General features: G+C 42.4%; 1 protein-coding gene across 1 annotated transcript in view; it reads left to right on the forward strand.

The window, feature by feature from the left end:
* The window catches only part of LOC133451318 (MARVEL domain-containing protein 2-like), a 46,795-nt gene that overhangs the window by 21,888 nt on the left and 11,730 nt on the right, over positions 1–13,177 (forward strand). Inside the window, exons 8-10 of the mRNA XM_061730284.1 lie at positions 5,334–5,377; positions 7,692–8,385; positions 11,911–12,072. Of these exons, the coding sequence (XP_061586268.1) occupies positions 5,334–5,377; positions 7,692–8,385; positions 11,911–12,072 (900 nt within the window). The remainder of the gene's footprint in view (positions 1–5,333; positions 5,378–7,691; positions 8,386–11,910; positions 12,073–13,177) is intronic.

Raw genomic sequence — 13,177 nt, forward strand, 5'->3', positions numbered from 1 at the left:
GACTTTGGTTGATGATTTGTTTTACTTACTCATTGGTTGATTTATTTATTTAAATTTTTCTTTTTCTTTTTTATGAAAATATTGATACTGCGATTATGTATATCCTGTATGGCTGACTTTATTTCTTTAATAAAAAGTTTAATAACAAAAAAAAATAAAGAAAATAAAAGGACTTAACTAAAGGGGAAAAAAGTAAAAAAAAAAGATGCAATTACAATTAGACAATTTCCTGTATAAAAACAGCAAAGCCACAAGAACAAGGTGTGCGGGAGTTTTCTTTATAAATAAAGTTTTAAAAATAAAAAGGTTACTAACGTGGTTGCTAACGACCCTTTTTTTTTAAAAATTTCAATAAACGTACAACAGTGAACAGTATACAGGTAGAAAAGAGAACAGACGAGCCAGGGGTTACAGTGTATTATATAAAAACTTTGTAGAGGGTGCAAATATTCACATATTCACTTAATAGCCTTTTGATTAAAAGTCTCAATAAGTGATTTAAAATACATTTCCATTTCCTTCTGAAACACAACAAAACAGGGTTTTTTGTTAATTAATTTACTTTTATGTATAAAAAATGTTGGCCAAATTAAAAATAGATTTATTAAAAAGTAAAATTTTTCTTCTTTTCTAGGACATATTAGGAAGCCAAACACAACATTTTCCATCTAACGATCCTCACCTGAAACCGGCGGGTCACCAGAAGAGAGCGCCACTGCGCCTGCGCAGGACAGGTTATTCCAGTGCGACCTGCCCCCCAGCCCACGTGACCAGCCCGCACCTGTCGGGCGCGCGGACGGACGCGGTCGCGCGCATGTTTGTACCGTCTGCCTTCATCTCAGGTGTCACCGCTTCATCACAGGTGAGCACGATTTCACATTACCGCTGTTTTCCTGGAAAAATCAGAGGAGACGCAACCAGTACTGGTACGTTCTTAAAGACAGCTTTTAGTAATTTTTTTCTCGAAATATTTATCTATATTTTTTGCAGGTCTTATTGAGGTGAGGTCACTAAATGTTCTTTAAAGAGGCGTCTTCGTGTTTCCTTCCACCTTCCTCTGAGGGTGGAGGGTTTTAATGCCAACACACACCGTTTATCGGCAGGATTTACAGGACTGTCTCAGAAAATTAGAAAATTGTGATAAAGTTCTTTATTTTCTGTAATGCAATTTAAAAAAAAAACAAAAATGTCATAGATAGAATATTTGAGTTTTCTTAAGCTGTAAGCCATGATCAGCAATATTAGAATAATAAAAGGATTGCAATATTTCAGTTTATTTGTAATGAATCCAGAATGTATGACGTTTTTGTAATTGCATTACAGAAAATCACAATATTCTAATTTTCTGAGACAGTCCTGTATATCAATTAGTGACCCGTGAAGTCATAAAGAGCGCCTTTTCTTCTGCTTTGAGAAGAAAATGACAAATTAAACCTCCACTGTTTATCCTCTTCCTTTGCACGGCATTTGTTTCACCACAAACGAACGGACTGGGGGCTGTTGCTCGGGGCGTGTGCACCTAGGGAGGGTTGGGGGGGCTCTAGGGTGGGGGGCTGTGTTGTAAAACTAAAGAAGTAAGAGAACTCTTAACTCTTTGATGTTATGATGTGGTCACGTGTCAATCTGTCACATCTGGAGAATAATACGGGCTGGATTTGTGACTCAACTTCAAATTTAAGATGTAAATTAAAACTTGTTAATCGTAAATTTTATTCAATTCAATTGGATGAGGACTAGTGAAATAACAGCTAGGGAGTAGTTGAATGATGACGAGTTGAGTAGGGACTATTTGAATGAGGACTAATTTGATGATGACTAGCTGAATGAGCACTAGTTAAATGAGGTCTAACTGAGTAAGGACTAGTTGAATGAGAGATATTTGATAAGGAGTAGTTGAATAATGACGAGTTGCGTAGGCACTAGTTGAATTAGCACTAATTGAGTTGGCAAGATTAATGAGCACTAGTTTAATGATGACTAGTTGAATTCAATTCAATTTTATTTATAGCGTCTATTACAACAGAAGTTGTCTCTAGGATGTTTCCAGAGACCCATAACATGACCCTGAGCAATTATTACATAAACAATGGCAGGTAAAAACTCCCCTAGTGGGAGAAAAACCTTAAGCCAAACAGTGGCAAGAAAAACTACACTTTAGAAGTGGAGAAACCTTGTGCAGGATTGAATTGAATATATTTAGCTGATGCAAACTGGGCTAGCATGACGCATATTTAAGCCTTTCAAGACGGGATGGTGTCAAACTTCAAGAAAAAAAACCCCTATGAAATTCTGACTCTATGGAGAAGTAGAAGTTGGGCTCGTCCATCTGCTGCTCCCGTGTTGGGAGGACACCGTCGGACTGGGGCTTCCTTTGTGGTGTTGTTGTTAGGTTGACGCTTTGGGGTTTCTGTCAGGAAGAGGCGGGTGTGTGGAGAACTGCCCCGGCAGGTTAGATTACGGCTGTAGGGTACGGCAGAACTGTCATGCAGATGATGGTGTTTTGGATGTGGAGCGGGCGTGAGGGCGTGATGTGTGGCCGCTAACAGCTGATCACACCAACCTGCTATTACTTCCTAAAGGGTGCTGGATATCAGCCATTCATGTTATTTTCACTCAGTAGATTGACCTTAATTTCAACAATAGATATTAGCATAAATAAGGGGTAAGTTGCTTTGGATAAAAGCGTCTGCTAAATGACAGTAGAAGTATGTATGCTTTAATGTGTGTAGAAATATCTGTGAGTAAGAATGCTTGTGGGTCAATGACGTGACGCCTATATTTTATGAAAAACATATTTTTTTTCCAATTCAAAAAAGGTTTAAATGGATAAAAAAATACTATATATATATATATATATATATATATATGTATATATATACAGTGTATATATATATATATGACCTACCTGTCCCACATATGGACTCACTTGAATTTTACAAAAAATACTATTTATTTGGGATTTTGTTGTTTTAAGCGTCAAAATGTCATGTGACCGTCCTAGCATGACTCTTGTTTTGAAAACTTATTTGAAATCACTTTAAATGTTTTTAAATCAATCTTTTGCCCTATCTGGCATGATTTCCGAAATCTTGTAGTGTGTAAGATTGCAACACATTTGTATTTATATTTCCATCATAATATGAATGAATGAATGAATGAATGAATGAAAAACTTTATTTCGAACATGCTAAAAAAATATATATGTATATTTAAACCAAAGAACAATAGTTAAATAATAATCATAATAAATACAGTATAATACAAATCATAACAATCATAAACAAAAACATGCCTCACTGGCTTTTTTTGTTTTTGCATGCTCGAAATGGAGCAGGGAGAAGCTAAAAAACTTATGTAGCCCTGCCCTGGTTATCCATAACACAAAACATAATTCGCCACCCTAAATTAAGCCGTATACACATACATACATACATACATACATACATACATACATACATACATAACATATATACACATATGCACATACACATATTCATATTCTCCATACATTATAATACTCAATATACACCATGCAGCAATACATTATACTATATTCAGGCTACACTATATTATACAATATACAAACAAAGTTTGACTGACGTCCATTTTATGAAATATCATGTGGCGCGACCATTAAAAAAACAACAATTTTTGTATAATACTGAAAACTTGTAAAAAAAAGATGTCAAGATGTTATGGAAATTAATTAATTTTAATATGAATCATGGTTGCACCGCATGACCTTTTTTAAGGCTAGTGCCAATTCATCTTGACAAAAAACTCTGAAATCACTTAATTTAAAATTTTTATATGAATTTATCACAGCACAGGCGTTTCTCATCTAAGCTTGGTTTTACGTGCTCAGCTATGTCAAGAGCTCTTGCTTGGGTGGCAACAAATGAAGGTGGTTAATTGTCTTATTACGATGTGATTAACTAAAGTTTGGGTAACGTGTCATGTCTGAAAGTGACGTTAAAGCATCTATTCGTCTCCAGCAGACTTGGGGATTGGTGTGTTCACCGGTTGGTAAAATGGTGGATCAGCAGGACCAGAAGACCACATCATACTAACACTGACTTCTGTGCGTCAAAAATATTAGTTTATGGTTTTGGAAGCTTTAACTCAGGGGCAGACCAAATTGGGGCCCTAAGCGACATGTTATTTGGAGGCCCCCCCGCCATCAAACCTCCCCCCATCCCAAATGTACCATTGGTACAAAATGTCCTTATAACACGCCATTTAACTTGACAACCTTTATCAATAGTAACAAATGTACGGTATGTATAGATAAAGTAGTTTGTTTGTATGAGTAAAAAAATTATAATTTAAAAATCAACCTGAAATAAATAAATATTGAGTGATCAATTACTCATCAAAAGAAAGTTACTTCCACCACCTCAAAACCACAAAACCATCACAAAAAGCCTCAAAGCAGGTCTAGCAGGTCTGAAATCAGAACTAAACACGCATGTGTGCCTTTTACAGACGCACGTTAATCTCCTTTAAACATAGTTAAACTTCTTAACAACATAAATTGATATAAAACTATAACCAATATGTTATATATATTGGCTGGAAATTATACCTTTTATATACGACCAACTGGTCATGTGACCAGTTGGTCGACGTTAATTAGGCGTTCAATAAATGTTAGGGCCGCTAGAAAAACACAATTCTCCAGTCTAGACAGAGACTGGAGACAGAGATCCCTATCCAATGAGTAACAACTCAGGTGTTTGTGCTACAACGATTTTTTTTTCAACAACATACCCACCTTCAAATGAAGCGCGAATTTCGTGATGTCTTTTGAACGACATGTTGAAATCTCACCTTCTGCACTGCCTGGCTGCACGCGCACACCTCTGATTGGTCAGATGTCAAGTGCTTCCAATCATTGCGCGGTCAGATTAGAGGTCTCTTGTAGAGGACAGGCGGTGATGTGTTGAAAGGGGGAAACGCCTCAAACCTGCAGGACACCGGGCTGCGAGGACCAACTTCAGACACCCCTGCTTTGATTTGGTCCAGAGAATAAATGCATTGAGGATGTTTTTTATAGCTTTTTTGTCTTCAGTTTTAAACTTTGAAATGTCTCATAAGTGCTGCTGGGGATAGGACATGGGCTTGTGAAATCTGAAAATGTTTGCAGCATGTTTTTGTTTCATTTACATTTCATGCAGCAACCCAACTCCTGTAGAACTGGGCTCCTGGTATCACTGCATGTATTTCCTAGGCGTATTGGTGGTTCCTAAAGGCCATGAGCCAGGCACACTGAAAGTGCATAGGTAACGTGTTTTCATATTTTTCATGGTAGTTTTGTGTCATCAGCAGGTTGATTGCAGCCACACGTCAGGATGCCGAGGAAGAAGCACAGCCAACCGTAAGTGGACCTGCTGAGTAGATGCATCCCACATCCCGCCACATACACCCGTGTGAAACAGAAGCTCAGTTTAGACCACAATAGTCATTTCAGCAGACTGGTTTGGCAGGAGGGTCCCCCTTACGATCCCTTTCCTGCTCAAGGTTTCTTCCCTCCTAAAGGGGAGTTTTTCTTGCCACTGTTTGGCTTAAGGTTTTTCTCCCACTGGGGGAGTTTTTACCTGCCATTCTTTATGTAAAAATTGCCCGGGGGTTTATGTTCATGTTCTGGGTCTCTGGAAAGCGCCTAGAGACAACTTTTGTAAAATTGAATTGAATTTTAACACTTTCAGTGCAGTCCAGTTGTAATCCAGGTAAAACCATTAGGCCTGTGTTGAAAAAAATCGATTTTCCGATTCTAAATCTATTCTCATATTAATTCATAAAAATCGATTCTTATGTCTAAAAATCGATTGAAATTATTATTTCACTAGGTATTTTACAGTCATATAATTCAGGCAACAGCTCAAAAAACATTTTAAATAACACTAAGCCAAATCAATATCGAATCGGATCGAATCAAATCAAATCGTGATAATCGATTCTGAATCTTAAGAATCGTAATCGATTCTTGACATTTGAATCGATACCCAGCCCTAAAAACCATTGTAAAAACTGGAAACCACAACTGAATAACTGCCGTTCAGCCATCAAAGGGAGACGACGTTGAAGCCATTTTAAACAGAGACCAAATAAGAAGAAGAAGAATTACAAACTTGAAAGTGTCACATAAAGAGAGACATGGGTGACGTCTCCATAGATCTTCAGGGATGAACTTGCTGGTGTTTTCACCAACATTTTCAGTCTGTCACTGGCACGTCCTCGGCCCCACCCTGCCTTCAGTCTGATCATCACCCCGACCCCGACGACACCTGCAGCGGACCAAACCGACCACTGCCCCGTCCCCTTCACTCCCTTTCACCAAGCCAGCCTCCCTCCGACCTTTGACCCTCATCAGTTGGACTACAGAGGACCGGTCCACCGAGGATGCCATCGTCTCCCCCTCCGCAGCACTGCCACATCTTTTTTTGTGACTACAGCTCTGCCTTAACACACTGGTCAAGGAACTCCAGGTCCTGGCCTCTCCTCCCACCGTTGCACCTGGGTGAAGGACTTTCTCAGGCGGACTTTGTAGGCCCTCCCCTCTCCTCCACTCTCACCCTCAGCCCCCAGCCTCAGCTCTCCATAAGGGTGTGTGCTGAGTCCACTACTGTTTACCCTCCCACACCTCCAACTCCACAATAAATTTGCAGATGACACTACAGTGTTCTGTAGGGGTGTAACGATACACTAATCTCACAATACGGTACGGTACACGATATTGAGGTCACGATAACGATACGATATTATAGCAGTATTTTTTTAACAACCTTGAATGAGGACCATATGACTGGAAAAAATTGTCTTTTATTTGAAAGACACAAAATACAAAACAATGCTGTGGAGGAGTCAGCTGAGGTGGATTGGGCATCTGTACCGGATCCTCCTGGACCCCTCCCTAGGGAGGAGTTCCAGGCATGTCCCTCCTCCCTAGGGAGGTGTTCCAGGCATGTCCCTCCTCCTTAGGGAGGTGTTCAAGGCATGTCCCTCCTCCCTAGGGAGGTGTTCCAGGCATGTCCCGCCGGGAGGAGACACGCTGGAGAGACTATGTCTCTCAGCTGGCCTGGGAACGCCTCGGACTCCCCTCGGAAGAGCTGGAGGAAGTGTCTGGGGTGAGGGAAGTCTGGGCATCTCTGCTGAGACTGCTGCCCCCGCGACCCGGGAACGGATAAGCGGCGGACGATGGATGGATGGATGGATGGATGGATGGATGGATGGATGGATGGACGGTTTCTGTCCGATCTGGAAAAGCAAGTGCTCGATGGTTTAGGGGGTGGGGTAAATGATTTGTTAGCAAGAGTAAATCCTCTGACAGAATATCTTGGCTATGAGGTCAGCGTGGCTGGAGCAGCCAACCAAGAGTGACGGAGTGGAAATGTAGCTGATGCTATTTATAGGCCGCTTATTCACGTCAAAGAGCAATAGCACGACTGAGTCAGAACAGTATGTACAGTTCATAGCTTCATCATGACGATACAAGCACAACACAAGCCACAGTCCGGAAAATGCCGTCACACTGTCCATGTTGTCTTCTGACACCGCTGATGATGCATGTGACATCATCAGCCTGGTTCTCGTGCTACAAGTACAAACGTCGAAGCAAACGTTTCTGATTGTAGGGTTTACATCCCATCAGCCCTGGTGGACAGACGCTAACTCAGGCTCTTCTGTTGCAGGCACAGCAGCAAGCACCGGCACAGCGAGGTCACCTCCAACCCCGTCTACTCCTACTATCCAGGAGACAAGATGCTTCACTTCTATCGCTGGACTTCTCCGCCGGGTGTCATGAAGATCATGTCCATCATCATCATCGTCATGTGTGTGGCCTTGTTCGCCTGCGTGGCCTCCACTCTGGCGTGGGATTATGACATGAGCCTCATGGGAGGTGGAAGTAGCCTAATACCGGGGTACGGCGGCGGCGGCGGGTACGGCGGCGGCTCGTACGGCGGTGGCTCGTACGGCGGTGGCTCGTACGGCAGCGGCATTGGTGGTGCTGGCGGTGGTGGATATGGCTACGGCGGCGGAACACAGATTAATCCCAAAGCTGGAAAGGGCTTCATCATCGGCATAGCTGCCATCACCTTCATAGCAGTGCTCGTCATCTTCATCCTGGTTGTTTCCAGGCAAAATGCGTCCCAGTCTCCTACCTTCTACCTGGCGGCCATCATCATCTGCGCCATCCTGGCCTTCCTGATGCTCATTTCCACCATCGTGTACCTGGTAGCGGTCAATCCCACTGCGCAGTCCTCAGGATCAATGTACTACAACCAAATGCGGCAGCTGTGTTCGCAGTACCAGACCCAGACTCAGGCCCAGGGCATCTTCATCAACCAGTACCTCTACCACTACTGTGTGGTGGAGCCCCAAGAGGTGGGACAGCTTTGGTTTTCTTTTGTTTCTGAGAATTGAATTGGTGGTGGTGTTTGGGTTGTCTGTGTGCAGGAAATCTCTTTGTAATTGTGTCACCAACTAAACTCCCATCAGCTTCCCGTTTCAAACGTTAACCACGAAGCAGCTCTGAGCCTGCGGTTCTTTCACCTCCTTCTGCTGGTTGCTTGTCCACATACTTTGCAGTGTCTTATGGCACTTTTCCACTAGTACCTACTCGGCTCTACTCATCTCGGCTCGGCCTGGTTTCTTTTCCATACCAATTCAGCACCTGGAGCAGAAGTAGGAGGTTGGAGAGAAGCTGCTGTGACGTATTTGATTGTGTGATCTAAATGAAGAAGACAACAACACTAAAGATGTAGAACCTGGAGGAGATGATAGATGTTCTGTCTGAAGTGACAGAGCTCCTGGTAGATCTGGTCGTTCCTTATCTCCGTCTAGATCCCTTTTTAATTCTCTCCTCAGCACCAGGTTTATGAACATCTGCACCTCAGAGTTGGATCATGAAACAGACTTTTGGTGCCATTGCCTGTTGAACCGTCAGAGTCTCTTTCTCTGATTTCCTCCTCCTGACTCAGACGTCTGACTCCAACCCCCCGACCAATCGGTGGTCTGTAGTGTGATGATGTCAAATACAGCCGACTCAGCCACTTAGAACCTCGGCAGAATAGTTACAGAAAAGTATCTACTCGGCACGTTAGACCCCTAGTGGAAAAGAACCAAACCGAGACGAGTCGAGTCGGGCTGAGTGTGGAAAAGCTCCATTACTCTCTTTTTGAAATGGTGCACTCAAACATGCAGACAGGAACCACATTTAATGCATCTCGGACTGGCGGACTCTTGGAACGGGACGGAGAAACTACTGCGCCCCGCCCTCCCGCAGAGTGCTGCAGCGGCCGCAGCGGTGGCCCGTGCAGAGGGGACCTGCAGGAAGGTTGTCGGAGTCGTTTTAGCTGATGGTTCAGACTGAAGACTTTTGCTGAGTCTGCATGAAGTAAAGCAGAAAGGTTACTGATGGTAATCCTACCTTCATGGTGACGGTGCGTCACCTTTGACCCTGTAAACGAGGCTCACTGGTGTAACTGTACCTTCTTCAGAGATCCTTTAAGTCCGGCTATGGAGGAAAGCTGCTTGTCACCTGCGTAGTTACTGAAGTGCTTCTTTGAAGAGTCGCTTGTTATGTAATTATGGAAAATTCAAAAGAAGAAAAAAAAATCAGTGATTCTCAAATTTGCTGCCTTTCATTTCTTTGATGATGGTATGAATCCTAGATATTTAATATTTTCTCCTTGTCAGCTTAGTTTCATATGCTAATATTTATCCATCCCTGTATTTCAGAGCAGCAGCACATTGAAAAACCTCCCGGCAGGGAAATGAAAGGGAAAGTAATGTTATTTGAAACACGTCAGCGAGTTCAAGTTCACTTTGTTTTGCAGTAGACGGGAGAAGGCATCTCACACTCAATCTTTACGGTCATTAATTTGACACAGGACAAATACAGAGAACAGGTTTACGACAGCACAAGACAGACATGGCAGCTACTCACAATGCTCACTGAACAGGATAAAAGTAGATATTGCCTACAAGGCAAAGAACAATAAATAGAGGTAGAATCAAGGTCAGGGTTTCTAATAAATAGAAATAAATAAGTTAAAAGCAGGATAGACCTCCGCAATAAATAAAATGCGTTAAGATTGGTTTAAAAGCAGTTTATTGTAATGATGAATTGATCCAGAAGAGGTATCAACGATAGTCTTCAGCCTTTGTAGGAGCAGAGATGGACAGATGATGTCAACTTTGAGAAAGATGGGAGAAAATCACTGAAAAGCTGGAAGGGATTGAATTTCTTCTCCTTCTACGGTGTAATAATATGGAAGGGTTGAAGGAAGCTGCAGGATTGTCGGTGTGTAACAGAGGCGAGTCTAAACTGTTCCTCTAAAGCTGATCTGGGCACATGAATGAGGGCTGCTGTGGAAGACACTGCAGCAGCTTCACAGCTCCAAACCTTACCGAGCAGAAACGGCTATCTCTGTGCTCAGAGGCTCCTAATGTGGGCCGTCATCCCCCCCCACAGGTTTATTAATCTGAGCTCTGGGTAGGTTCCCCCTGAGGAACCTCCGCTGGCTGTGCTGGTTTAAATCTTACTTGCAAGATAGGGCCTTTTTTGTGTCAATTGGAAACCATGAGTGTGAGAGAACCAAGATCACATGTGGGGTTCCTCAAGGGTCCATTCTCGGACCGCTTCTATTCAACATCTATACGTTACCCCTAGCTCAGATTATGAAACATCACAACATTTCCTACCATACTTATGCCGATGACACACAGCTCTATATTTCAGTGTCATCACATGACTACAGTCCCCTGATCTCATTGAGTAACTGTATTCACCAAATCAATGAGTGGATGTGCCAGAATTTTCTCCAGCTCAATGCAGAAAAGACAGAGGTGATCATTTTTGGCCCTAAAGATGAAAGAGAAAAGATCAGCGCTCACCTTGGCTCCATGTCACTGACAGCTACAAATCAAGCCAGAAATCTGGGTGTAATTATTGACTCAGACCTGAACTTCAACAGCCATCTAAAGTTTATCACTAAATCTGCCTATTACCACCTGAAAAACATTGCTAGAATTAAGGGGATTTTCTCTAAACAAGACATGGAAAAACTTATTCATGCATTCATTTTCAGTAGGTTGGATTATTGCAATGGCATCTTTACAGGCCTTAACAAGAAATCTATCAGGCAGCTGCAGCTGATCCAGAACGCTGTTTCCTTACAAACACCAGGAAACTGGACCACATTACACCGGTCATGAAATCACTACACTGGCTTCCAGTGAGTTAAAGGATAGAGTTTAAAATCTTACTGCTGGTCTACAAAGACCTGAATGGTCTTGGACCAAAATACCTGCTGGATCTGTTAGTTCCTATGAAGCTCCCAGACCCCTGAGCTTCATCTGGATCTGTTAGTTCCTATGAAGCTCCCAGACCCCTGAGCTTCATCTGGATCTGGTTTGTTGTGGTTCCAGAACAAGAACCAAGCAAGGTTCATCAGCGTTCAGTTATTCTGCTCCTCACCGGTGGAACAAACTTCCTGTAGACCTGAGGTCTGCTGCAACTGTAGATCCTTTAAATCAGGATAAAAACATTACTGTGTACTGAAGCGTACTCCTAAATTAAATACTTACCTGCTGTACTCTACTGCCCTTACTTTTAACAACTTGTGCTTTTTATTATTTTACGTCCTTTTCTTATCATTTTATTTCATTTATTTGTTATTTAAGCGTACTCTTAAATCAGCAACTTGTGCTTTTTATTATTTTACCTTTTCTCATAATTTTATTTCATTTTATGTGTTATTTACTGTCTAATTATGTCTTGCTGCTTTTAATGTTGATGTAAAGCACCTTGTGTTGAATTGTGCTATACAAATAAACTTGCCTTGCCTTGCTGGAGCACAGATGTGGTTCCCGCTGACTGATCCCCGACTCCCGCTCTTCCTGCAGGTGATAGCTATCATCCTGGGCTTCCTGGTGTTTGTGGGCCTCATCATCCTGCTGGTGTTTGCAGTGAGGACCCGATCAAAGATCCGGTACTGGGGCCCCGACCGCATTCTCTGGGAGGAGGTGAAGGTCGTTGGCACGGTCCACAACAGTATCGGGGAGTGGGTGAGTCCGGCTCATTTACCTTCGATGTTGGCAGCTTGGTAATATTCTATTCAGCCTTTTCAAATGTGAGTCATGAAGCAACTTTGGTGATTTCTCCTTTTCCAAGAATCTGCGAGTACTTTTAAGAGGTGACGTAGTCCATTAATTCTTGGTGGGATGAGTGGAAGTCAGTCATTGCCTGCGTTGACTCATCTGTGGGAGTGACTGACCCTCACTGATTCGTAATGATTGTGTATTGTTTGCAAACTTAAAATCTTCACGTGGACACCTGGGGCCTCATCTACAAAGAGTGAGTGGACTTCAACGTGAATCCGCGCGTGGAATTCTTGCGTACGCAAAAAAAAAATTCAGATGTTCAAAACTGTGCGTACGTCCAAATCCACGCTCGTTTCTTTGAACATCACAATCAACGTGGAATTGAGCGTATATGCAGGAGCACAACACTCCCTTCTCCTCCCTCAAGTAGATATATTTGAATATGATAATGAGGATAAATATCCATTAAAAACCACTCATCGTGACAAGGAACTTGGAAGAACAAGTAAAACAAATTAAAAAAAAACATTGATTATGAGCTGGAAACACTCCAGAAGTTGAGGCTGGAAAAATAATTTATTTGGGGGCATTTCTTCCTATTTAAGCTGCATTGCATTATGGGTATTGTTGTTCTTTGCTTTGTGTTGCGTTCCGTGAAGAGTTGTGGTTTTATTATGATCGTAAGGGTTTGTGAATGTTTATATTTAGCTCTGCTTTTCTTGTTTGTATTTAAGAACTGACACCAGAACGTAAGTTGGTGGATGAAAAACGGCTCCTTGTGTCCTTCACGTGGTCATGAACTTATTGCTGACGTCACGTTTCCTCATATTCTGGACTTCACTGCATCACCAGTGAGAGTCGCTAACGGACAAAACCTCAGAAAAGTGCGTACGCCAGCCTTGATGTGTGCGTGAAGGGCCACAACTTTCCACGTTCCAATTACTTTTTGAACATCCGACCATGAACGTAGAAAGTGGAGTACGCACTTTTTTTGTGCGCCGCACAATTTGTACGTGAGGCCCCGGGTCTCACTGCTGATGTGCAGCAGCTCAGCCCTCATGCCTCTTAC

This window comes from Cololabis saira, chromosome 9 (assembly GCF_033807715.1).
Source record: "Cololabis saira isolate AMF1-May2022 chromosome 9, fColSai1.1, whole genome shotgun sequence".
NCBI classification, from domain to species: Eukaryota; Metazoa; Chordata; class Actinopteri; order Beloniformes; family Belonidae; genus Cololabis; species Cololabis saira.